This window comes from Astatotilapia calliptera, chromosome 15 (assembly GCF_900246225.1).
Source record: "Astatotilapia calliptera chromosome 15, fAstCal1.2, whole genome shotgun sequence".
NCBI lineage: Eukaryota > Metazoa > Chordata > Actinopteri > Cichliformes > Cichlidae > Astatotilapia > Astatotilapia calliptera.
In genome coordinates this window covers 2,773,505-2,801,120 of record NC_039316.1, presented here as the reverse complement: position 1 = coordinate 2,801,120, position 27,616 = coordinate 2,773,505, and the positions used below count along the sequence as shown (strand labels likewise).

General features: G+C 39.9%; 1 protein-coding gene across 1 annotated transcript; it reads left to right on the top strand.

Annotated features, from left to right (window-relative positions):
• Positions 1-13,441: 13,441 nt before the first annotated feature.
• fermt1 (FERM domain containing kindlin 1) lies at positions 13,442-25,773 on the top strand. The gene is made up of 16 exons (XM_026142515.1): positions 13,442-13,566; positions 15,030-15,189; positions 15,823-15,920; positions 18,290-18,425; positions 18,565-18,702; positions 19,276-19,459; positions 19,563-19,665; positions 19,735-19,842; positions 21,583-21,714; positions 21,849-21,898; positions 22,290-22,414; positions 24,093-24,199; positions 24,410-24,634; positions 24,728-24,852; positions 24,946-25,087; positions 25,190-25,773. The coding sequence occupies exons 2-16, from the start codon at positions 15,039-15,041 to the stop codon at positions 25,361-25,363; spliced, it is 1,998 nt and encodes a 665-aa protein (XP_025998300.1). The 5' UTR covers positions 13,442-13,566; positions 15,030-15,038; the 3' UTR covers positions 25,364-25,773.
• The last annotated feature ends 1,843 nt before the right edge of the window (positions 25,774-27,616 follow it).

Sequence of the window (27,616 nt, the reverse complement as noted above, 5' to 3'; positions counted from 1 at the left end):
GGCAGCAGAGGAGACTTTAATACTAAATCTCTCCCCCTGTCATTATCGGCCCCTGTGACCGCCTATCAGAGGCCCTTGAGTGATGTGGGAAAGCCTGTGCCCTGTCCTCCCAACTCCTGTAGGCCAGGCCGCCTGTTCTGTCCAAACCAAACTAAAAACTACAGGACAGGAACAGCTAGGGTTGACATCAATGAGGCGCCGAGCTCTTTATGCCCACTCTGTGGTCAGGAGGAGAGAAGCCTGGATATTAATCTCTTTTACTCACGTCTTTCCTCGCGTGTTTCCTTCCTCTTTCCCCTCCTCACCATGAAAGCTATATATCTGGGCTCTCAATCACATTACAGCTTAATCAAATAAAGGCAGGGAGTGTTTCTTTTGGTAGCTGCCGCAATTACAGTCGCAGCTGGAGGAAGCATCCTCTCCAACACCGATACTGTGTTTGGAAGGTAGAAAGAAATTAACGTTGTGTCCTCAGCCCAGCTCGGAGTGATGTATAGTGCCAGCCACTCTTTGCCTGTTTTGCTTTAACCTGTAAAACATTAGATGGACTGATAAGTAACTGCTTTAAACAGATGGTATTCCACATAAAATGACACAATAGAGATCCAAAAACATCAAGATTATGTCTAATAAGTAGTAACTAGTTAAATGCTGACTGTGAGAAACCTCATTATTATTGTGGCTTTTCAAACACCTGTGGTGAAGTGAAAAAGCCCAAACGTGCCAACTCAGTCAGTCAGTCCACCAGCCCATGTGATGTGGGCCTTTATGAGAGGACACCTGCAGCACCCAGCGTCCTCAGTCAGCTTTGTGAAAGCCTCGGAAATGGGTGGGGGACAGAGGGGAGAGCTAGAGGGCCAGACCCAGGTTTGTGCCCCGAAGGCCTTAACTATCACCCCAGTCCATGGGTTGCCTTTGGCCTTGCTAACTGTTCCATGAAATGGGCCCCAGGAACAGTGCAAACCTCCCAGAAACAGGCTGCTCACTGTTAGCCAACAGTGCTCTCTTTGTGTGAAAATTGTCAGAGCTGGCCCTTTTCTGCACCGGTCCTGCCTTTCTTTTGAGCCTCAGCTGTGAGCAAACAAAGCTGGCTTAAAGGTCTGCGTGGTGGTTAGCTAGGTAGCTGGCTAGCAGCATTAGTGTTTGTGTGAGTGAGAGCAATGTAGTTTCCCGTGTGAGCAGGTGGGCTTTCATTGACTAATTAGAGAAGATGACAATTACTCGCATTGTAACATGGTTACAAAATACACGCTTTCAAATCTAAGATTTTACACATGATGACATAATAAAAATGATTTAGTCATTCCCAGATCTGAAAATGAGGGAAACACAGCCTCAGATAAACAACAACACATGAGACAAAATGCAGAAGTAGTGTGTGTAAAACTAAGTACACCCCATGTGTAGGTAGTAAAACTACATTTAGCAACAATAACTTGATTTGTTTCCTGTATGATTATCATTTCATTCTGTCATATTTTAGAGGACTTTTGACCCACTCTTCTTTACGATGCACTTTTAGTTCTGTGGATTTTTTTTTTTTGCACATCTCTATCCCACCACAGCATTTCAGTCAGGTTAAAGTGTGAATTCAACCAATGAAGCACCTTGATTCTTTTCTTTTTTTAGCCATTCTGTTGCTTATTTGCGATCATTGTCCCATTGAAAGACCCAGTTTCAGCCAAAAGACACTCTTCCAGTCTTCCTGTGGTTTGTGCAAACCTAAGTTGGGCTGCTATGTTTTGTTTTTGTTTTTGAGAGAAGAGGCTTGTTCAGTCTTTTTCTAATTGTACTGTCATGAATTTTAACATTTAATATGTAGAGTCTAAGATGTAGCTCTTGGGTATTTTGCAGTTTCTCTGGCTACGTTCACACTGCAGGTCTTAATGCTCAATTCCGATTTTTTGATCAAATTTGATTTTTTTGTCTGCTCGTTCACACGCCAAATAAAATGTGACAGCAAACGCGCTCTAGTGTGAACCCTCAAACCGGCCCGCATGCGCAAAAGAAGACGTCACACACAACGCGTTCTGTTTAGACCCAGAGAAAACAGTATTGTTTGACTGATGGCCCTTAATATAAAGACTCGTTTCGGACTTTACGTTTCCCAATTTTGCTTTAAGTTATAAAGTTATTTTGTTATTTACATATGGCTTAATAATTATCCTTATTGCTGTTTAGAGAGGAGCGGTGCTTCAAAGGATAGTTGCAGATTTCTGTCAGAATCTGCAGATTATACAGTACAAAGAAAATGTTCACGTTTCTCCAACGCTGTCTTCCCAACAGTTTCACTAACATCTACACTGGATGGCCAGGAAGCGTTCACGATGTCTTCTCGGGCGCTTCTCCGGCGCTGATAATTGGCGTCTGTCTTGTGTCAGTGACGTAAAAGATGGATTTAATGCGACACGACCGTTCAAACAGCAGTCGCTTTCTAAAACATCGGATATGTATCGGATTCAGCACCACAAACGAAAGTGACCCAGATCGGATTTGAAAATATCGGATTTGTGCCGTTCACACTGTCATACCATGATCGGATATGGGTCGCATAGGGTCAAAAAAGTCGGATTTGATGCGCTTTCGCCTGCAGTGTGAATGTAGCCTCTGAGTAGTGTACAATCTGACCTTGGGGTGAATCTGACAGCCACTCTTGGGAAGTCAACTGTCTTGAATGTTTTCCACTTGTGAATAATATTTCTCACTGTAGAATGACGTCAACTTCAACTTCGAATTGATTGTTTTGCAACATTACAGTGACTTTAAGGGTAAAACAAATGATTTTACACATGCATAAATCATCCAAGCAGAGTTGATTTATGCATGTTTATTTCAAATAATGTTGATTGTGTTGTCACGGCATAAAATGTTTTGAGGAAACAGAAGAAACATTTATTAAATGCTATCTGTTATGGGGTTTCATCTGCGGTTGAAATGGACCATCAAGTCACCACAGCTTTTGGTTCACATGAGTGAACTCCCTACAAGATTTCTTCATTTTCAAAGCTGTGTGTAACACAGAGAAGCTATACAGCACTACAAAAATGAGCAATAACTACAAGTGCCATGGCAATGATAAATGCTTCACCATATTTACTGAGGTGGATAAACTCTGCTACAGCAGCTTTTTCCTTTTTTCCTCCGCTTTTGGATGGAATGGAAAACCAGTAGCACTTGGTTTAACCGCATTTAACTTTGCATAATTGTTCCCAAGGTTGCTGTTTTTTATTTCTAGGCTTTCTGTGCCAATATAATTCAATCTCTGTGGCCAAGCCAAATATTTGCAGCATGGCTTATGCTTCTAAACTGAGCTGTAGTGGGCAAAAGTGGTTTTGCCTCGCCACCAGCACTGCACAGACAAGGCAATAAACAGATTCGCTGCTCATCAACAACAAATCTGCTTCTAATCACTGATTGTCAGTGTCATTCCGTCCTCTGTTTTACAATAAAATTTGCGCGATTAGATCAACACGCAGTCATCCAGAGCACTGAAGTTTTATTATGCTTCAATCCACACCTTGCTCGGCACTGAACCTCATGCTGGATGGCTTGATGCAGCTGTTTACTACTCCGCTGGAACAGATGACACAAACTAGAGGGAGTCAAAGTCATTTACAGTTAGTTAAATTCCCTGCTGAGAGGCCTTGTTAAATGTTTCTTCCACAGACTTTGCTGGGAAATATTTGCAATGGTTTCCATCCAGATCTGGGTCATTCGGTTCCACATTCACTGCACAGGTGAGCTGGAGCAGGTTTGTTTGGCATTGGTCACTGGCTGTCCTTTCCTTTCCACAGGGCTGGGAAAGCAGTACCACAAGCAGCTTGCAACAACAAGAGATGCTTTTGTCCAGGTTACCGCAGCGAAATGACACCGCTAAGCTACCTGCTGCCAATGTTGTCCAGGTCTCCCAGGACAGTCCCTGGGGGCTACCAGACCTGCTGCAGGCCAGACAAATAGATTCAGAAGGAGAGTGAGAGCCCTCGGGAGAATAGGTAACACTGTCAGCCGGTTGTTCAGCTGCAGCATACAGATGAAAACAACCTCTTTCACATGGAGTGTATTTTGGCTTTCAGAGCTATAATCATAGATGATTAGCCTAAGAACTCAATTCCGAGCGGGGACTATTTCTTATTCCTGTCACACTGTCAGAAATTATATTTACCTACCACTTTTCCCAACTGTCTCAAGACATAAAGGGCAACTTCACTGATCAGTGGAAATCAGGCAGGGGTGTTATATTTATTTTAAATATTAAAAGGGTTCACTTCATTTCACAGTGTATGTACAGGTTCACACGTATGACTGCAAGACAGCAGGGATGCTGTGGTGTTCCAAATGGCACATTCAGGCCAGAAAAGAGAGAGCCTCAAATCACAATTTTTAAAAACAAATTAAACTAACAGTTTATAAGGGATCACTTAAAAGAACCCAAATGCAATACAGCTATGTGCTAACCTAATGCGACATATGCTTTAAATGTTGAATAAACTTGCAACAATCAAACAAAAGCCAATGAAACCTATTTTGGTGTCTTTTAAGCACAAGAGAGACGTCTCGAGAGGAAAACAATACCATCCGATCAGCAGCCGTATCCTGCAGTGGGAAATGGAAATGGATCTGTTGCGATTGAAAAAAAAAACAAAACTGTTCAATGCGGCATCATTTCCTTCTATAAAAAACCACACAAAAAAACTTTTGTATGACATTAACATGGCAAATTAGTTCAAAAACCTGAAAAAGTAATAAGTAACTTATTAGACTGCGTTGTGTATACTTGATAGAAAGGCTAGGGATATGATATTAGGGCTACAAAGTCAAGTTCTCCTGGCAATCCCAGTACATCATCTTGTTGCCAGACCACATCAGCTGGTGGCTGAAGTGATGCCATTCTTCATCCATCTTCATTTGCTAATTCAGTTCATAAGTGGCTGGAGCCTATCCCAGCTGTCGTGGGGCAAAGGGCGAAGTACACCCTAGAGAGGTCGCCAGTCTATTGCAGAGCTAACACACAGAGACACACAACCAGTGACACTGAAATTCAAACCTATGCCAATTAACCTAAGTCATGCATGTCTTTGGAAGCTGGAGTACTTGGGGAGAACCCATGCAACCACAGGAGGACCCAAGACCTTCTTGCTGTCAGGTGAGAGTGCTAATCACTGCACAACCTTGGTTTCAATCTGCATTTTGTAAAATCAAATCTCCTGTCCATAATTGCTACTGTCTTGGCAAGCCGCACTGCAACCCATACGCACCTCAGAGTCCCCTTTTCATGCTGTGTCTGACTTAATCAATGATCAAAATCATCTCCTGTCACTAATAGCCAGTATATGTGTGTGCGCACACGTGCATGCATGTGTGTGTGTGTGTGTGTGCATGTGTGGTTTTGCATGAGGTTTGGCTTTTCATTTATGTACATGGAATAAAAGGGAGATCCCCGAACAAAGCCATACTGCCAAATATAAATTACTGCAGATGGAAACAACAGTTCCCCTTTGGCAATAATCTTTCACAGTACAGTGGTCCCTCGCTATAAGGCAGCTCACCCTTCGCGGCATCGTTGTTTCGCGGATTTTCTTCGTGCAAGCTCGTCAAATTTACATAAATCTTCGATCGCTAGCAGTGCTGTACTGTATGTTTGTACGTTTTCTCCCCAACTAACTCAACAATCACCGTCAAAGGCAACCCCGGATGCATTTGGCTTCATTCTATAATACTGAACTTATTTTTCTACGAAGGTTTAAACTTCGAGAGCGTTTAAACAAGAGAGAAAAGTGTGAAAATGTTCATGCCTGTCTGAGAAAAGTATATAAAGTGTGTAGTGATGCGTTTTACAGCCTTAAAACATTTGTAATAATTGTAAAAAATAAAGTTGGCTACTTCGTGGATTTCACCTGTCGCGGGTTATTTTTAGAACGTAACTACCACGATAAACGAGGGACCGCTGTAGCTGAATAATTTGGTTAATGCAAAATCACAATAATTCAAATGGGTCTTTAACTGCATATTTTATATAAACAATGACAGTTATTTTTTAGTTTTGCATGTTTTTTGTTTTTGTTTTATATGTTTTATCCTCTTAGTAATATTTTCATAATTCTTTTCATTTATATTTAATCAAAGAAATATTATTCTGAAATATCTAAACGAAGGCTTCACTGGTTTGCTGTTTGTTAAAGACTAAAGGACATGTTAAGGACTGATGTCACCCCACAACAGGTGCAGCCCTCTCTTTGGTCTTCTAATACTTATCTCCCTTCTACAGATCAGCATAGGTGGTCCCTCTTTTCTATAGGACCCCTATGTTTCTTTTACCACTCCCCTCAATTTATCCCCAGCTCTATTTCCCAGTCTCACTGAGGTGTCAGTGCCAGAAGAAATGGGATGCGTATTTCTGGGCGCAAGCTGCGAGTTTACCATAGCATATTTTTATCATGAAAAGCCAACACGGAATAGGACGGCCATGCACAGCTGCTGGTCTAATTTGCTCTAAGCATGTACAAATAGGACGGCCCACACAGACCATAAAAGTGGAGTGGAGGTTTTGCTCAACGCGGCACTTTTGTCTGACCAGAGGCAATGGGACGCCTTCCAAAGAACAAACAGATCACAAAAGAAAAGAGAAGCGAAAACACACAAAGGCACTCTCACATGAGAGTTAGGAATACAGTAGAAGAACTCAAGAAGATGGACTACTGCTGCTGAGCTATTTGAAGCAATGTTTGCTAAAGCGAATTCCCTTTTATGCTGAATAGATGAGGTTGTGTCCGCATTAAATTCTTAAGAGTGGCTTCTGATAAATATAACAATGGGATATAAAAATAGCTTTTTTTTAAATTAATCAAGTCAATGTTGATGAACATCAGAATGTAAACATATAAATCCCTTTTTTCTGCTAACAAACTCTCAGCGCTGCTTTTCACCTTCAGACCAATGCACCTCCTGTTCATTCTCCATACATTTTATTGCACCACAGAAACTTTTATTTTCTCTCGAGCCAATTGCTCTGGAAAGCCCCTGTAGATCCTACAAGTCTTGAACATTGGTGAAAGTATATACTACATGCCTGCGCATGAATTCACACACATGTACAAGCACACACATACACACCAAACGGGCGTGCTTACATATGTCTGAACGGGGTTCCCCTTTAGACACCAGATAAATAACTAACTTCAAACAGTAAACTAGGTGCTAATGAACTGGATCCTGACGGGGTTTGCTTTCCGCAAGCAAGGACCCACCCCACAATGGATTCATTCACGGGATCTCAGCCATGGAAAGTGTTGGTAAAGTAATCCCACTAGAGTTTATGTGACCTTTTCTAACTCTCAGTACGTCTTTCTCCTGTCGTGCCTTTAAGGCTTGGCCAAAGAAAACACTGACCTGCATCAGCTGATACAGGCAGAGGCGACCCATATTTGCATCTTTCAAAATGGCACCCATTCACAACCGGTTGGCAAATGTGGTGAGGAAAGGAACACAACGCCCAGCTTCCTCTTACGCTGTACCTGTGAGATCAGTCATGGTCACTTCAAGGTCAGTGTCAGTGGTTGTTTCTTCTCTCTGGGTCTGCAGCACTGGACGTGGCTGAATGGCATCTGAATGCTTCAGTGCAGTCCTCAACATGCGTGACCTGCAAGAAAATATGTTATTTAATCTTCAAAATCATATGGGCAATGTTTCCACCGTGTGTCTGTGTGAACTGACAGACCTAATAAAAAAATCGCACCATTGCTTGTGGCTTTATTCAACGTATTTGAGCTATTTCTGCAGGAACAGCAACGTCAGCCACTTCAAACTTTCATGCGCACCTGCTGAAACCGACAAAGTATCGTTTTCAACAGCTAAGGACTATGAACTCATCGGGTTTAATATCTGAAAATGTCATCCATGTGTTTTAATTTTGCACAAGCGGGAGTATCTGTCCTAGGCGAGCGATCACGGTCTATCCACATGTCTGTGCTCATTCATATCTTTTATGCTTATGGGCAGCAAAGCGATGAAATACTGACCCTGACAGGTAAAGCGATATGCTATGCGATGGAAGTTCTTTTACAGTAGCCCATTTTCAGAAAGGAGCTCGATATTTAAACATATGATATCCTGTTCCAAACCACAGTTCAGAGCAGCCTCTCTTCTAAATGTGAGGGTCACACTGCACTGACAACCTGTATTTATGGCTATCTGACCTGACACCATGAAGTTTTATTTCCATCAGATGTTTCCATGCAAGAAGAAGTGAACAGGGAAAAAAGGGAATATCAGTGTTGGCTATTGCGCGCGGAAAATTCTAGTTTAATTGAAAATCCATGAATTTGTATGTTTTAGCTTTACTTTCAAATTTCCCCCCTTTTTTTAAGTATTTAGAATTTTTATGGGATTGGCCTTAGCTTGGTAACATTTTTCAATTTTTACTGTAAGATCCTTTTACTAAAGCACCTTTAGCTCCACCTGTATAAACAAACAATTATTTTAAAAATAAAAGAGCTTTTCTGCAGGGCTTTCAGTGCAGTTTAAGGGTTACATAATCTATCAGAGGTGGCGTTGGAGCTACTTAGATGAATACAGGCACTTTTCATCAACTCATAGACTGTTTAGTCACTGTGTGTTACACTGTACATCAGTATATATATTCTCTATTGATGATCACACCTCGCCTGCTTCAACTCTCTTGACTGAATTCAAAATGATGCTGACATTTACAGAACAAATACCCCGCATGTTCTTCTTTGTTGAGTTTTTTTTTCCCCACTTTGTTTTTACTTAAATAAATAACGGTATGAAATTTCATGAGAGCTATGGGAATCCATGGCTTAAAAATAAATCAGTTCACAAGAAGCAGACATGATTTTAACAGCTTAAAAAAAAACTATAACACTCTGCAGGCCACAAGGATGTTTAGCCTTTGTTCCCCAGAGTCCTGCACTGTCAAGAGCCTCTCTTGTGCTGTTTCTCAGGGTTTCTGACCCCCTCAGCACCTAGTCCCACAGGACAAAACATGTGGTTTTGTTGGATTGGAGAAAATGGAGAGTTCAGCAGGATGCAGAGGCATAGGTGCAGGGGATATAACCTTTTAAAAACAACACCTTCGAACAGTGTTTGAATCAGTATTAAGCCATGAATGAGGCCTCCGCTGACACGTCAAAGAAGACGGTGAGGTAAGTCAGTTCCTTGTTGCATTCGTTACTCCCTCTCACCTATCCCACCTCCCCATCACATGCCTCAAAGAACACCCCTTCACCCTCCCCGAGCCCACCTCACCCCCAAAGCATAGGGCTCGACAGCATGAATGGAGCATTGTGATGCGTCTCCGTCACGGCAGTGAATGTTTTCACTTCCATTTGATCCGTCGGCGAGGCTGCTAATTGGGTAAGCGTGTTCCCAGGTCACCGGGAGGTTTCTCTTTCCATAAATACAGAGCACCGGCGAAGGCTTCTACAGATGTTGTTTCCCACCCGCTTCCAAGTAGGTTCAGACCAGCTTCAGGGAGTAGATGTAATTTATTGTGTCTAAAACCACAGTCCAAAAGCCTTCCTTCTCTTTCTCTTCATTGCTCTAAAGACTACATTTTATCATTCTCCCAGGCACCGTAGCATAGGTGATGTTTGTCCTTTCCTCCAGCTCGGACTGTGTGTACCAAGTTGCTCTTAGAACCACAGGTGTCATGATGACATGGGCACGGTGTCCAGCCTTGACAGGTCCAAATTATGTTATTTTCCATTTATCCTTAAACCAATGACACGGTTTATGAGGGTCAGGGTTTATTTGTTTGTTTTTGTCATGGAATTTACATTTCCTCTCTTACATAAGGCCTCAACACAACCTCGTGTGCCAGCACTAAACACTCACAGCAAAAACAGAGAGCTTTGACAAACTCACATGCATGTTTGCTACACCTAGTCTTTGGTGTGTGTGATAAAAAAAATTGAATAAAATGGCCAGGGGGCCAGAGAAAGTGTCCTTCAACCTGAGTGCCAAGGTTTTTGCCCGCATTGGCACTCATCCTGCTATGCTGAGTGGTCCATGAGTACTTTCCAGTTCCTAGGCTGTTCTTCTGCACTAGAGTCGGACACCAGACTCGGATGGGACAAGTAACAGTAGGCTCTCAGTTAATCTAAAAATATAATTTTTATTCTAAAAAAGCAAAACAAAACAAGTTTTTGTGAACCAAGAGATGGCTTGCACAATTAGAAAGCAACATTAGTCTCCTTTTGAGATATTACAAACAACTTTATTTGCATTATCTCAATTGATTTAACTCCATCTAATGTTGTGGTAACTTTAGTGGCCACTGTCAGGTCTTTCTTTCTGTCTCCAGAGCAAAAATTAAAAAAAAATCAATTAATAAAAATTTAAAAAAGAAAAGAAAAATACTGAAGTGACATAATTTTAACTACTTTAAATGCTCACTCAGAATTATATTTGTCCATTATATAACATGAATTCAAATGTTAAAAACGCTATTTAGTTTACTGTTTCATTTAGTCATTTAAATAAAGAAATGCCTCCAAGCCTTCTCTCTTCCAACACTGGTGTGGTCAAATGGCGCCACCATGTGGTAGCAGAGGTGTTATCAGGTTTTGAAGGGCCATCATTTCCTTCAACAAGACTGACAATGATTTCAAATTGCATTTGTCTCTCTGCAAATACGTGCAGTCATTAACAGCATTTCAACCAATGCATATGTGTAAAAAGAGATATAATTGATACAGTTCGGGAGTATAAAATTTCTGATAGAAAAAGCTGTTGCTAGGTGTGATTTTGCCAGTAGAAGGCTGACAAGATCTAATAGGTCAAAGTTCACAGTGTTGATGATGAGTTATTACGTCCTTTTCCATGAAGGAGATGCTCTTTCACTCAATTTAAAGACATTTATCTTAAAATATAACAGTTTGAATTTCATAAATCTGACTTATACGAAAGCAGCTGTATAGGAAAGTTAGCACATTCATCTTTCCTATGGTGGCGACATGAGGTTGATGTCCCTGCCCAGTTTTAGAATCCATTTCACTCTGAGGCGAAAGTATAGATAGAAACCAGGGGGTGGCAGGCTACACACATGGGCTCACTTCATGCCTAAATGACTAACAAAAAAACCACGAAACACACCTACATATTAAAAGCTACAAAGCTGGCTGTAATTCAGCGTGGCTGGGTGGTTGTCAGTAGAACACCATCTGTACAAATGGTAAAAAAAATGCTAACCATCTTTCTTACTGATGTGTTTCATTAGCTGGCAGTACGACTATGTGGAAAAGGCAAACTCAAATGATTCATCTTGATTCACTCATTGAGGAGGATGTGGGAATTATTGAAGGTGGGCTGATCACTTTGAGGTATATAACTGTTCGTGCTGTTTGAGGTCTGTAACTTTAAAAGCCATTTAAACAAAAATAATAATCCTGTTAGGATTACACCATCCGTTGAAAACATTACAACTTACAAATCGACCCTTACGCAAGGATGCATTTATAAATGCAACTTTAAATGTAAATACAATAAAGTAATAGTAAAAACAATAGAAAAAACGACAGTCTGTCTCTCCATTAATCAGTGGTTAGCAATTTAAATGCAGTAAATGAAGACTAGGGGCAATGCTCACTTCTTCAAAGAAGAAACAGGTTACACTTTATGGATACACTTACCTGTACTTGCTCATTTAGACTGTCTTTCTACCTGTGGAACAACTGCAGAGTTACTTCACTTGTGCAGAAATTATCAAGGACAAAACTGGCAGGAGGAAGTCTCTTTTTGGATCTACAATATTATCTGTAAATTTAAGCTAATGTCAATTTTATCCCATGGTTATCTGAACAAAATGACAATGAACAACCCGTGCTAATGTAGTTGCTGCTAGCTAAAATACAAGACTGTAATATGGGTGCCATACCGAGGGCAACTGTGACGGCTACAATCACAGGCACCTTGTTTGCTTGAATGATGACACAGACATATTTCACTTTTAAAATGAAAATACATGCTTCTTTGTATAAAATGCTGACTTTTATATGTGTTAAAGCAATATTACCCTACATATTAGTTAAGCCACAGCTGCCCTAAATTAAAAGTATTGGTAATTACCAAAATTATTTTTTATGTTTCTGTAATGGTTAATTTACATGTATGTACACCTGTAACATCTTTTTTTAATTCTTTTTTTTACTATTGTTAAACCAATTATTGTTGTTATCCATGAATTTTTAAAAATTTCTGTTTAGAAAAAAACAGCAGAAAAAGGCAAATTATTGATTTTTGATTAAAACGCCAAGTTACAGTTATTTACTTGCATTTGTGAACAGAAAGAATTCATTTTATTTCTAGTACTTCATTTATTTTGGTCTCCTCAAAGAAGTTCCAATGTGCCGGCTGAAATTTGGGTATAAAAACATGAATTCAATCCAGTGAATTCCATGATTTCTAGTTTTAAATATGTTTTTGACAGATTTCTAAAATATATTTTTTCTTGTTTTCATGAGAGGTAGTCTAATAGACAAATAAACAAAAACAAACAAATATACACAGTATGCGTTTTTAAATAAATATATAAAATGCTCTTCACCTTTTTTGTGTTATTTTGCAAAGCTCTGTTCTGTCATTTGGTCGTATATTACATGAGTAATAATATTTGAGTAAAAATGACTTTTTATTTACATCAGAAAATAATATCTAATTATCACTGGAACAATGGCCAGGTCTCTTGGAAAAATAGAAAGAATATTTTTGCCTTGAATATACAACCTAAAATACCCAACATCTAAACAAATCTGAAAGTGCATAGGCCATTATTTTGAAGATTTCTTCAGTTTGAGACACAGTGGGTTAGCATGATGTATTTTTAGTGATACAATTTCCCGCATCTACTATCACAATTGCATCCAAAATGGGCAACTGTAACAATCTGACGTTTTTGTACGATAGTCTTCCTGGTCCTTATTAGTAAAAAGATATTAACAGTACCATGGTGAAAATTTTTGTTTCTCAGAAAGATGATTAGCATTTCAAGTAGTCTGTAAATTATGAAGGTACATTTTAAAACAACAACAAACAAACCTCTCTTAGTATAATGTCAAACCAAATTAAATTTAATAACCTCGTGTTGCAGTGTTGGTTCTACTGACATCTCTATTTGAGCCAACTAAGAGCTGCCGTTTTCTTGTTATTTCCACAATAACAAAGTGGTAACAAAGTGACAGTATTAGCTGAGCGGCTGAGTATGTTCACTGAAATATTTTTGTTAGCATTGATAAACTTGCTAGCTTTAGCTGGTCTGTACCTTTTAACCACTGAGACGGACAGTATGGTAGTTTATTCATTTTATTTCTCATATTTTGCTGAAAACAGTTAAACAGCCGTCCGTATACTGAGGCTGAGAACAAACTCACCTCTGTGGGATATTATGCTACGTGCACCTCGGCCACTTCCTCCTACGTTCCCACCTCCGTTCTCTACCTGTGTGAATGAACTGGGCGTGTTTTACTCCCAAAGGAGCCTCATTCTCGGGGTCAGTCCACTTCCCACGAAAATATCCAGGAATTGCTCACTGGCAGGAAACTTTAATTTAAGGTAAGAATGGGTTTCTTATTCTCGGTTGGGAAATTTGTATATACTTGATAGGGGGAGAGGTTACCATTATTTTACTACGGAATTTGATCTCTGACGAAGAAAAAAAAATCATAACACATGATTGCGATGACCCTGTTGGGATTTATCCGTAGGCCTATATAGGGCTCAGCGATAAATGCACCCCAAGACTCTTCTGGGAATCATGAATTCTTGGAAAGTTTCTGTTTATGAAAGTTTCTAAAGAAAGTTTGCTATCATTTTTCATAATTTTTGAATGATTTAAGGATTGTTTCGGAGCTTAGTGACTATTTACAGTGAATAAGGAATCGCTGAGGCCTTTTTTTACGTGGTGTGGGTGTCCTGTATGAGGAGTTCCAATATGAGATCTCATTGAATTGTATATTTTGCATGAATATATTTGCTTTTCTCTTATTAGAGCTTCTGCATTAAAACAAATTTGCTGTCTCCATCAGTTTTTTTGCAGCTAGTGTAATACTATGCCAGTGAATTCATCATACTCCGACACATCTCAACAAGCTTTCCCTCAGCAGGCATGCAAGCTCCAACTTTTTACTGCACCCTACAGCAGCGCATAGTGCAGGAAGGGAGCAGAACAAAGAAAGCAGAGTGTGTGTATATAAAAAAATCCACCATCACAACAACACAGTATCAAAAAGTCACTGATATACAGTGTTGCGGTGAATAGTTCAGATTAGTTTGTGTCAGAGTTTTCATGTCTTTATTTCCCACATTTCAGAGCTCAGATGTGATATAAATGTAGGCTGGTGCAGTGTGTGGAGATTGTTGTTTTGTATGATCTCTCCTGCACCAGATTCGTGTCCCTGCTCGTAACACATTCCACAGCTGTGCTGCTCCTCCTCCTCCCCCTTTCCTTTCTTATCTGCCTTGTGTCTTTCATCCATCACTCTACCTTATTAACATCAACCAATCAATCCCCCAGATGTGTGCTGTTATACTAGGTTGTGTCGCGTTAGTTAGCGCATGCTGCGTGCTCTGCAGTCTGATCTGTTTTCTTCCGCCCGTCGGTGTGTTCGCTGGTGTCTTATTTATAAATGGTATTGAGTGAGGGGAGTAGATCGGGGGCTGCAGTATCATTGCAGAGACACTGCAGCAGAAGCAGAGTTCGAATCTACTCCATACGCGGCCACTCAGAGACAGAAACAGTAAGGGATGTGTGGTGGTGAAATCTTTGCCAAGTAAATCAGAATGTTGAGAAACACTCAATCCTCTGACTCAATCCCAGACATTTCCTTAATATCCGAACAAACGGGATCAGCAAAATAATCCACATATTTTAGAGTAATTCCCCTCACTAAGTGCTTAATTAGAGATAGTAGTTTCCTTCTAAGATCCCCTGTGCTGTGCCCCTGTGGTCACGTTCACTAAACCCTTGAGCACCCCCACCTTTTTTTTTTTTAATAATCTCTTCATTGTCTTTTTAGAACAGGACCATGGCTACACCTGCAAAATATGGAGAAACATCGTGGCAGCTATCTGTGCAGGTGGATCAAAAGGAAGGTGACGAGTCCATGAAATTTAAGATGAGGGTGATGGGAGACTTGCACATCGGTGGCCTCATGCTTAAGCTGGTGGAGAAAATCAGTAAGTGTGCTTAGCACGGATGTGTTTCTGCATAGTGGCTGGAAGGAATTTTAAAAGTGTGTAACTACAAAGGCTAACAAACAACCTCAACCTACATGTGGTGCTACAACAGCTCTGTTGGCCAAGCCGCACCCTTGTTTGAGCTGCATTCTTCTACACTACAGTGCCATTGTGTTGTCACAGTGCGCCAACTTGTGTAGCCCCAGGGGCCAAAGTTCAGCCAGTCTCTGATCTGATATCAATTTACGCTCCTCTATAAACACAGAGGAGCTAATGTGGCTAACTTAAAGGCAACTTTATGGAGGTGATTCAAAGAGCATGGGACATAATAAATGACTAAGCGGCTTGTCATCAACAGATGGATTTCAGCCCAGCACCATAAGATGATGTCAGGTAGACTCATTAAACCACACCACCTACACAACCGTGGGAGCGGAAAATATTTGTGACGCTAGCAGATGTAGTTGTTGGTGAAGTATGTTACCTATGGAGCCAGAACCTCCCCCTGAAGGCTCTTTAAACCCGACATGTAAATTAGTGCAATAACTTTATGTGTGAACTACCCCTTAAACCTGACATGTGTTAATAATATGCAGGTGATAAAATGTCTTACTTAATACGTCTGCCTTGCAGAGGCTCCTCAGGATTGGTCGGACCATGCTTTGTGGTGGGAACAGAGGAAATGCTGGCTGCTCAAGACCCACTGGACCTTGGACAAGTATGGGATCCAGGTAAGATGAATTCTTACACCCAAAGGAATGTGGAATATCCCTTAAAATATCCAATGGGAAGGTGTTCTCCAGTCAAATCTGGCTAAATAAATTACGTGTGTTCTTGCAGCTCTTAAAGGTTTTATATAACACGTTGGAAGCTATTAAATAAAATTATATCCTCCCACTTAGAGAAACTCTTATTGACCTATTCACTGTAGCCAAAACCATATAGGTACATAATAATGTTTGATATCTTATCCAGTCAAGTAATGTTTAAGCCCAAGTACAAACCCTGATTCCAGTAATGGTGTAAAAAATGTGGACAAAAACACCAAAGTATAAATTAGACAAAAACGCTTTAATATTTATTTTAAATCTCGATTAGTTCTACTGCAATGGCAGACATTTTTTACTACATGCACACCAACATGATATTGATAATACTGGGTTTCCAACACAAAGTAAATATACAGGATATACACTGGCTTGACACCTGAAGTGTCATGGCTACTGGACAGACTCACGCGCAGACAGTTCTTTCTTTGAGAACAAAAGGGGATTATTTATTTATTTTATTTATAATATATATATACACGTACTCCTCTTCAGCCGTACTCGCTCCGAAACTCCACACACGCTGCCACACCCGGGCAGGTCCCGTGATTTGGTCGAGAAGAGGGATATCTACACAGAGAATTCAATGTTAGTTCCACAGCAAAATACACACAAGGGATTAGTTTGATAATGCCGAGAGCACGAACTCAGGAGGTTCAACGTTCCAGCGGCGAGCTGTTCTGTGCCACTGCCTTAAATAGCAGCTGGGGAAATCAGCCAGATCAGCAGCAGGTGGACACAATCACACAGGTGGTGGGCCAAGAGCGAGAGCCCGTAACGAGCTCCACCCAGGCAGAAAGGAGGAGGAGAGACAGAAAACAAAAACAAAAAACAACAACACGTGTAGCCAGCGTGAGCCAGCCAGAGAGACACGGGGACCGTGACATGAATTCAATTCAATTCAATTTTATTTATATAGCGCCAGATCACAACAAAAGTCGCCTCAAGGCGCTTCATAGATACAGAGAAAAACCCAACAATCATATGACCCCCTATGAGCAGCACTTTGGAGACAGTGGGAAGGAAAAACTCCCTTTTAACAGGAAAAAACCTCCAGCAGAACCAGGCTCAGGGAGGGGCGGGGCCATCTGCTGCGACCGGTTGGGGTGAGAGAAGGAAGATGGGATAAAAGACATGCTGTGGAAGAGAGACAGAGGTTAATAACAGATATGATTCAATGCAGAGAGGTCTATTAACTCGTAGTGAGTGAGAAAGGTGACTGGAAAGGAAAAACTCAATGCATCATGGGAATCCCCCAGCAGCCTACGTCTATTGCAGCATAACTAAGGGAGGATTCAGGGTCACCTGGTCCAGCCCTAACTATATGCTTTAGCAAAAAGGAAAGTTTGAAGCCTAATCTTGAAAGTAGAGATAGTGTCTGTCTCCCGAATCCAAACTGGAAGCTGGTTCCACAGAAGAGGGGTCTGAAAACTGAAGGCTCTCCCTCCCATTCTACTCTTAAATACTCTAGGAACAACAAGTAGGCCTGCAGAGCGAGAGCGAAGTGCTCTAATAGGGTGATGTGGTACTACAAGGTCATTAGGATAAGATGGGGCCTGATTATTTAAGACCTTGTATGTGAGGAGCAGGATTTTGAATTCAATTCTGGATTTAACAGGGAGCCAATGAAGGGAAGCCAAAACAGGAGAAATATGCTCTCTCTTTCTAGTCCCTGTCAGGACTCTTGCTGCAGCATTTTGGATTAGCTGAAGGCTTTTCAGTGAGTTTTTTGGACATCCTGATAATAATGAATTACAGTCGTCCAGCCTGGAAGTAATAAATGCATGAACTAGTTTTTCAGCGTCACTCTGAGACAGGATATTTCTCATTTTAGAGATGTTGCTCAAATGGAAGAAAGCAGTCTTACATATTTGTTTAATATGTGCATTAAAGGACATGTCCTGGTCAAAAATGACTCCAAGGTTCCTCACAGCGTTACTGGAGGCCAAGGTAATGCCATCCAGAGTAAGAATCTGGTTAGATACCATATTTCTAAGATTTTCAGGGCCGAGTACAATAACCTCAGTTTGATCTGAATTAAGAAGCAGAAAGTTAGCGGCCATCCAGGTCTTTATGTCTTTAAGTCATTCCTGCAGTTTAACTAATTGTTGTGTGTTATCTGGCTTCATGGACAGATAGAGCTGGGTGTCATCTGCATAGCAGTGAAAATTTATGCTATGTCTTCTAATGATGCTGCCTAAGGGAAGCATGTATAGTGTAAACAGAAGTGTAAACATGAAGCTAATATAAATACAATTCATTTTGCTACACAGGCCGATGCTGAGCTGCGCTACACACCCCAGCATAAACCCCTGCTACTGCAGCTTCCCAATATGAAAACCATCCAAATGACCGTCAGCTTCTCCAATGTGGTCTTCAAGACGGTGACAGACATCTGCAGAATACTCAGTAAGCGTCTGTTTCTTCTGATTGCTCTCTCCTGCATTATTATAGCTCTAATTTTGAATGCCTCATTCACTGTTCTAAGTTCAAGGTTCAAGTTCCTTCCCATATTCTTCCTGTCTGCTCCTGCTTTGCACCATTTCAGACATTAGAAGACCAGAAGAACTGTCACTGCTGAAGCCTCCGGATGATGCCTCCAAAAAGAAGAAGAAGAAAGATAAGGACTCAGAGCAGGAGGAGATTTGGGACATAGATTTACTCAGTGGCGGACCAAGTGGAACAGGTACTCTGAAAGAAAAAGATGTGCAATAGGAATAGATGGTCTTTCATGTGCCTTGAAAGACTCTGTAAGCCTATCTAAGGGAATTGGTGCTGTTTACAACGATATGTGCATTTGATTCATTACTTTCTGTGTGCTGCATTTTGCATGAAGTTCATTTAACCTAAAGAAAAATGGTATATAAACATACATATTTTCAAGGTATATGAATGGAGCATCCCCACTGTAGTTTTAAGTTTTGCATGGTATGTAGTGCATCTGTGATCTGACAGGGCACATTTCTCAACAGTGAGATCTGACAGAATTGTTCAGTATGCTGCCGTGTTCTCCAGGAACACCCACTCTCGCACTCTTCCTCTGAGTCCAAGTTCATACTCTGCACCATCCTAAAAATCGCTCCGCCTTCAGTCTGTAGCTCAGTTTATTTTGTTTTTCTCTCACCTTTTTTTCGAAGTTATATTCTAACTTTGGCTTCTTGGAATTTGGATTTTAAATGCAGTACCTTTATATTTAGTATAAATATGAAGATATGTTGAATCTTAGCTAATCATTAGCCCTTTATTTCCCTCAAACTAGGCCCCATGTATAGTAAGACCATGAAAGCAACCTATGACCCTGAGAATGGGATGCCAATGTCTGCCACCAGCGTTTGGTTTGGAGAAAATCCTCTTGCAGAATCTCAGACAAACTTGCCACCTGCCGAGCTGGCCAAGATGTATCAGCCGTTGTCACTGGTGGACAAAGCAGTCAACAATGCAGGGTAGAAACCGACCGGATTTCCTATCTCAAGCTGATTATTATACATTGAGAGATATTTCTTTCCCTAGATAAACATTTGATTTTGTTGTTGTTATAATAAACAGGTGGTTGGACTCATCCCGTTCACTTATGGAGCAAGACATTCAAGACTATGACAAGCTACTACTGCGCTTCAAGTACAATGTCTTCTTTGATATCAATCCTAAGGTAAGAGATCCAAGGTGAACACAAAAAAAGGAAAATGTTGACCTAAAACCGCATGTTTCTGTGTTTTAGTATGATGGCGTCAGGATAACCCAGCTATATGAGCAGGCCCGCTGGTCTATCCTGTTGGAAGAGATAGACTGCACTGAAGAGGAAATGCTGATGTTTGCATCTTTACAGGTGAGAAAAACTTGCCATTGCAGATAGCAAGCAAATGATTTTTTACAGTTGAAGTTGTTTAAATGTGGTGCAATCATTATTGTTTGCTTGCATATACTACGTGTGGAAGATTATTAAATGTAACCCTTGTTACCCTTCGCAAGAGGATGGTTTGGTTGATGAGTGTCAGGGTTAATGAGAAAACTGTTGTGTGGCCCAATAAAATAACTTTAATAACAAGAAGCACTTGGAGAGCACAAACCTCCAACTCAGCTCACTTTCTTTTTAGGGGAATAGTTTTATATTTAGTATATTTACATTTTGTTTCTTTGTTCTTTTTAAATGTACTTTTAGAGCTTTGCAGCCAAACCAAGAGCCAAACCAAGAGCAGGCTTTTGTTATTTGCTCTGCTGAAATCAATTTTAGTAAATTTGACAGTTTTTGGATATAATTATTTTTTATTTATGTGGATTTAGTAGGTGTGTAATATTAATTTCACTGTTTAAATGTTAAGTAATAAATATAATTTTTTACCTCCAAAAAACATTAAAAAAATGTTTGCATGTATTCAGCTTTTTATGTATTTAAATGGTTATAACCCGTTACTATAACAAAGTTATAATAAATAATGAGATATTTAGAATATATGTCATTCATACTCACAGGATCAGTAACAAACATAGTTTTAAATAGCTCAGTATAGCACTATTATCACACTTTCTGATCAATGTATTGATTTTGAAGGAGAGGACAATAGTTTTAATCATGTCACATTGTGTTCATTTTTATATGGCACTTTCTATATGCTGATAATAAGTTATAAGGCTTTTTGTCAATTTTCAATTAAGAGTTTTAATGGCTTGTTAACATGACCTCACACCACACACATACTAAGTTTTACCAGGATTCATTCAAAATGTTTGTTGTGTTGACAGACAGAATGCTATGCCAACTGTCCCAAAAACACAACTTTCTTGGCAGAAGTAATAATGAACTATATTTCAAATTTCAAGATGCTTCACATAACAAATTACTCCTTATTCATTTGACTGGCTGTTTTTGGATAAATGCTCAGATTTGGATCCTGAGGACTATAAAGCTATAGATTGTATGTCATTATACATTACACTTCTCATAAAACAAGGCATACTAGTGTAAACTTTCCTTTGGTAAAGCTTTGAAATGAAGATCATGGCATGCAATTCTTCAGGGCCACAGTAATGCAGCTTTTTTAGTCTTTGATACAGTTTATGTTTTTCTTAACGCTCATAGTACAGCAGAGTGATGTGGGTGCCTAAATCCATCTGAGGACATGTCAGGACATGAGGAAAATCCCAGTGGAAGAGGAGGAAAGGAGGGGGAGGCAGGGAAACGAGTCATACAATTAAAGACAGAGTAGCAGAAAAGCTAGTACGGTAATAATTAGAATGCCCCAACAGACACAATAGGAGGAAGCTGATTATTACCTGCAACATGATGAGTGTCCTGATTTCATCCCATCTTTGGTGACTTCAGCTATTATTTTGCAACGACTGGGACAGTGATTCAGAAATCACAGATTCAAAAGGAATGCTGCACTCACCTACACATTGGTGCAAAGGCTGGCACGCTGGGCTGTGCTCAAACCTCCCTCTGACTCATGCCAGCCTTGCATAACCTCCTAAGTCATGTCGGAGAACTTCATTACCACTTGTAGTTGTTAAGCCCAGTGCAGAATCTTAGCTTTTTGAGATTCCTAACCAGAAGTCTTTGTCCCAACAGTATCGCATTTGTAAACTGACCATGTCCACTGAACCTCTGAACAACTCTAATGAACCAGAAATTGACGAAATAGAGGCAGCCCTATCCAACCTGGAGGTGACACTCGAGGCCGGACACACAGACAAAATTCTGGTAAACATATTTTTAAAAACCAAATGTTTTCACCTCTGTTGCAGTAGAATACCTGCTCTGAAGCTGAGGTTGATAGACAAGCCTTAGCTAATTGCATGCATGGGATAATTGACAGTTGTTTGTCTTGCCCCCAGGAAGACATTACAGACGTCCCAGAGCTGGCAAATTCCCTCCGACTGTTTAGGTAAACCCAACTTTAAATATATTACATTTATATTGCACAAAGATGCTAAATAATTATTGAAGTGTAATCATTCATCATCATAGTAATGTGTGTGCATGCTGCCCTTAAATAACCAAATTTAAGGTTTATAAGATCAACATTTGTTAGAGATCAAAGGCGTACTGGATAAACATAAAATATTCTGTTTTAAAATTCATTTTGTGTGTTTTTGTCTCTGATTCATGCTCCTGTTTTATAATGTCCCTGAGGATATCTGATAATTAATGAAAGGCTCTCAGAATTGCTGCTCTGAACGAGCAGCCTCCGTTATTAAAAAATAAGACTTTATGCACATTTTAAAACATTTATGCAGTTTTGCTTAAACAAATGTACTTTTTCAATGCTAAATCAGGCCAAAAAGACTGACGCTGCGCTCATACAAAGAGTACTGGTTTGTATTTAAGGACACCACCATCTCTTACTACAAGAACAAGGAGGCCTCCAGTGGAGAACCAATAGAGCAGTTTCACCTCCGAGGTCAGTAAAAAAGAATTATGTGAAAAAATTATTAATAAGTTTGAATTTAAATGGGCCCTATTATGCTTTTCTTTAGTTCATAACTTTATTTCACATTATCAAACATGGCGATTGTTTCAAATAAAGAGCTCTGCATATATATATAAGGATATATGTATGCAATCCTGTGTACCAAAAGTTCAGGACTCACACAACATACCTCCCTGTAGCTTCTCTCCTCCTGTCATCCCCCCAAAACCTCATCCTAATGGAGACTGTATCTACTCACAAACCACCAAAAGGAATCAGCAACAAATTATTTAAGCATAAAAAGACAAAGAAAGAACTCCACCAAAAAGTAAAAGTGTTAAATGTGGATTATTTACCTTTAGATATCTCTCCTCTAAGTCCCTGTTAGTAGATAATGTAATGATAATAATCAACATGTTGATTTTTTCGGCCTTACAGAAACCTGGTTACAGCAGGATGAATATGGTAGTTTAAATGACAACACCGCCAAGTCATACTAATTGTCAGAATCCTTAAAGCACAGGACGAGGAGGAGAACTGGCAGCAATCTGCCAATCCGGCTTGTTAATCAACAAAAGAACCAGTCAGTTTTAATTAATTTGAAAGCCTGACTCTTAGCTTTGTAAATCATAATTAGAAAACAAAAAATAACACACACAGAAAAACTGTTTTATTTGTCATAACTACAGTCCTCCTGGCCCTTATACAGTTTCTTTCTAAATTCTTTGAGTTTTTATCTGATTTTGTGCTCTGCTTTCATAAAATAACATAGTGGGGGATTTTAACATTTATGTAGCTGCTGAGAACAACACGATCTACGTGACATCATAAACACTGCATTTAATCTGTTATTAGAATCAATGGCTTCTGTCAAAATGTAGATAAGCCCACCCACCATTTTTATAACACTCTGGACTTTATTCTGGCATGTGGCATACAAAATTAACAGTTAACAGGATTCCCCAAAACCTTCTTTACTCTAGGGGCTTTATCTTACAATACAAAGCACCTTGGGGGGACTGTTTTTTTGTAATTTAGTGCTATATAAATAAATTTGAGATGAAATTTAATTGAAATTGCTGTTGGTAATGATTTCAGTAAGAGCAGGTGTTAGTTTATTATGGTCACAGAGGTACATAGCTAGCACATGGCTGTTCAAATCTTCTGTTTACAAGGAGCAGCCAGTCAGTAGAAGAAAAGGAGGGAATGAGAGGAGCTAAAACCAGTTGTGGATGAACTGAAGAGCTGCAAAGACCCAGTATAAGATGAGAAAGAATTATGTTAAAGTATGAATATGCAAAGCTACATTAATAGAGACAAGCACTAAAAATACATAGCTGGGGGAAAAAAAGGTTAGTCTCCCACTGAGAACCAAATGAGAATGATCATTTCCCCTCAAAGGCTAGAAAAACAGAGAACCAAAGTATTCTGATCATTTCATATATGATGTGAAATTCCATCCATCCATCCATCCATCTTCATCCGCTTTGTCCGGGGCCGGGTCGCGGGGGCAGCAGCCTAAGCTGAAATTGAGATTTAAAATGTAATTCTTTAATATACATTTTTAAGCTGCCACAAAGACAGCAGTTATATTCTGTGACAATATTCTGTTAGAGATCTGCTGTATCTATCCATTCTTATATTACCATCTCCTCTTCTTGATTCCCAGGCTGTGAGGTGGTCCCTGATGTCAATGTAACTGAAAAGAAGTTCGGCATCAAGCTTCTGCTGCCAGTGGCTGATGGAATGAATGAGGTGTACATCCGATGTGACAATGTAAGCCCCACCTTATCATTCATATAAGTAAAGAGAATGTTTTCAAAGCAAAATCTTTACTTTTTGAGATTTTGTGCTTTTTTTCTGTCAATACCAGTAAGTCTTCTTTATTTTAAAACGAATGCCTTGTGTATATTTGTGTGTATATAAACATGAGAAATTTGAAGCAAACTTTACACCTTGTTATTCTATTCCTTCCCTTTGGACCAGGAAACCCAGTATGCTAAGTGGAAAGCTGCATGTGTCCTCGCTTCCAAAGGCAAGACAATGGCGTACAGCTCTTACAAAACAGAAGTGAAGCACATTCAATCTTTTCTGCAAATGAAGAACCTGGCGCCCCCTCCTGGTCAATCAGCTCCTGACGTCGAAGCGATGGATATGAACGCCGAGTGTTTTGTTTCGCCACGATACGCAAAGAAACACAAGACCAAACAGGTTTGTCTTAGGTTCGTCATATTTTACTTTGCCGACAGCTATCTTTTTTTTTTAAGTATTATTATTTAATTTGCCTTTGATTTCTGCATCAAGCTGACCGCACGTATCCTCGAGGCACACCAAAACATAGCACAGCTGTCCCTGGTGGAGGCCAAGATGCGCTTCATCCAAGCATGGCAATCACTCCCAGAGTTTGGTATCAAATACTACATTGTCAGGTACGGTGAAAGGACTGATATAATAGACGTTCAATGTCATTTATGAATGATAATCCAAGAGATTTTCCTTTTGCTTATTTTTCAATCATTCAGATTCAAAGGGAGTAAGAAGGATGAAATTCTTGGGATTTCATATAACCGCATGATTCGTATTGACATGTCCACTGGGCTGCCTGTCACCACATGGAGATTCGCCAACATGAAGCAGTGGAATGTCAACTGGGAGATAAGACAGGTGAGGGATTGTTTTTTTTTCTTCCTTCATTCAGGACATTTCTGGTGTATTATCTACAGACAGCATTACTTTAAATCCTGAATCTCTTGTATGTAATTACAGGTGGCCATAGAATTTGATCAACATGTGTCAATAGCCTTCTCCTGTGTGAGCTGTGACTGCAAGGTAGTCCACGAGTTCATCGGTGGTTACATCTTCCTCTCCACGCGATCTAAAGACCAGAATGAAACACAGAATGAAGAACTGTTCCATAAACTTACCGGAGGCCAAGAATGAGCAAAGATGTATTAGTCTATGCTTTTTTTTTAAAGAGCATTGATCACTTATTTACATTTATGTTACAGTGTGAAAATAGAGCACTCATCAGCTAGCTGCAGTGGTCCATAAACACTGACCACATCAGTGACAGAAGAAATGTGATACCAAATCACATGAGATAAAGTGATATATTTTTACCCAGAGAAGAATGCTATGATCATTTTTCATCATATATCTTGTTTTAATCAGTTACGCCAATGTTCCCCGCACTAGGAAAATAACGCTGTTGATGTAAATATGTCAAGACTATGTCAAAAGTCTGGATGAACTGATGTTTTCAAGAAGTACACATTTGTTTCCAGCTGCACAAATGTACTCATTTCAAAAAGTAAAAAGTAATTAAAGGATTTTTTTTTTTTATTTTGCAACTTGTTTCACTTTTTTTTTTTTTTTGGCTTACAGTTTTTATAATTGGTCCTTTTTTTCTGAGAGTTTAATGAACTCTGTTGGACTGATACTTATATATATATATCATAGTCCCTTGCTGATTAGTCTGATCCTTTAAAGCACTACAAGTCTCATTAATCCAAATCGCTTGCACATTTTTGATTGCATGTTTCAGTCGCTCCCAGTAGGGCTCGCTACAGCGAATTATCCGCCTCCATCCCTCCCTTTCTTGCATTTCTTGCATCCTTTCTCTAAAACAAGGGTGGGCAATTCCAGTGTCCTGCAGGTTTTAGATCTCACCTTGGGTCAACACACCTGAATCACGTGATTGGTAAATGGCCTGTATTTGTATAGCGCTTTACTAGTCCATAAAGACCCCAAAGCGCTTTACACATCCAGTCATCCACCCATTCACACACACATTCACACACTGGTGATGGCAAGCTACATTGTAGCCACAGCCACCTTGGGGCGCACTGGCATAGGTGAGGCTGCCGGACACTGGCGCCACCGGGCCCTCTGACCACCACCAGTAGGCAACGGGTAAAGTGTCTTGCCCAAGGACACAACGACCGAGACCGGCAACCTTCCGATTACAAGGCGAACACCAAACTCTTGAGCCAAGATCGCCCCACATTAGTGATTAGTTCATTACCAGGCCTCTGGATAACTTCAGGACATGTTGAGGAGCTAATTTAACCATTTAAATCAGCCGTGTTGGTTCAAGGACACATCTAAAACCTGCAGGGACACTGGCCCTCGAGACCTGGAGTTGCCCACCCCTGCTCTAAAACCAACTCTCTGCTTGTCCTCCTTAACTACGTCCATCATATCAGAAAGTCTTAGTCCCTACATTCAAAATCCCTACTCTCAGCTCCACAATCCTTCTTTCTCGCCACCTCCGAACATGCCTTCCCCTTCTTCTCCTCCTCGTCCATCTGCAGCCAACAGTAGTACTAGCACAATGCTGGTCAACAATCACCCCAAATCTTCTCTTGCCTTCAAGCCAGGCCTTTACAGCCACTTCAATATGTTAACCTCAAAACATTTTGCCACAGTTTTAGAAGTATGTTTGGGATTATGTTTATTGGGAAAACCCATTTTTGATTTTTTTTTTTTTTTTTTTTTTTTTTAAATCCTGTAGCCAAAACATATCACTGACTTGATGCTGCGTCCACTCTGCTTTACGGTTAAGGTAGTGTCTGTTTGTTTTAAATAAACACCTGAAGGAAGCATCTTAAGCCTTGCAGAGGAATAGATTTGCACAGATCTGGAAAAATCTTTCTACAAGTTTCTACATGCTATTATTAGAACAACAATCAAGTCCTCCACTAATGTGAACAACCACATGGTTGCGTTGGACTGGAAACTGAAATGGGCCTTTAAGTTTGTGGGACGGGGGATTCATGACTTCAGTAAATGTCAAATGTCAGCATATTATTAAAGCAAAAAATTACAATAGTTTTCAGTGTATTTCAGTGATATTTGATTTCTCCCGACTTTATACTGTAATGCTCTAAGCTGATAGTATACAAAAACAGACAGATATTTTGCCAGATTTAACTGGAATTGGCAACAGCTTTATGCAGCATATGTCATTCTGTGTAAACTCAATGTGCTTAACACAAAAGACAAAAATACCTATGTAGTTTTACAACGCATTAAGGCAGTGACAGCAAAATATAACATTTTTTTAAAAAGATGTTGAGTCTATTTTTAGTCACAGATGTAACTGATCTCCGGTTAGCAGGCAGCTTATTCCAAAAACAGCACCACCGTGATTGTCACAGATAATAAAAAGCATAGATATGACGAGAAGAAGAC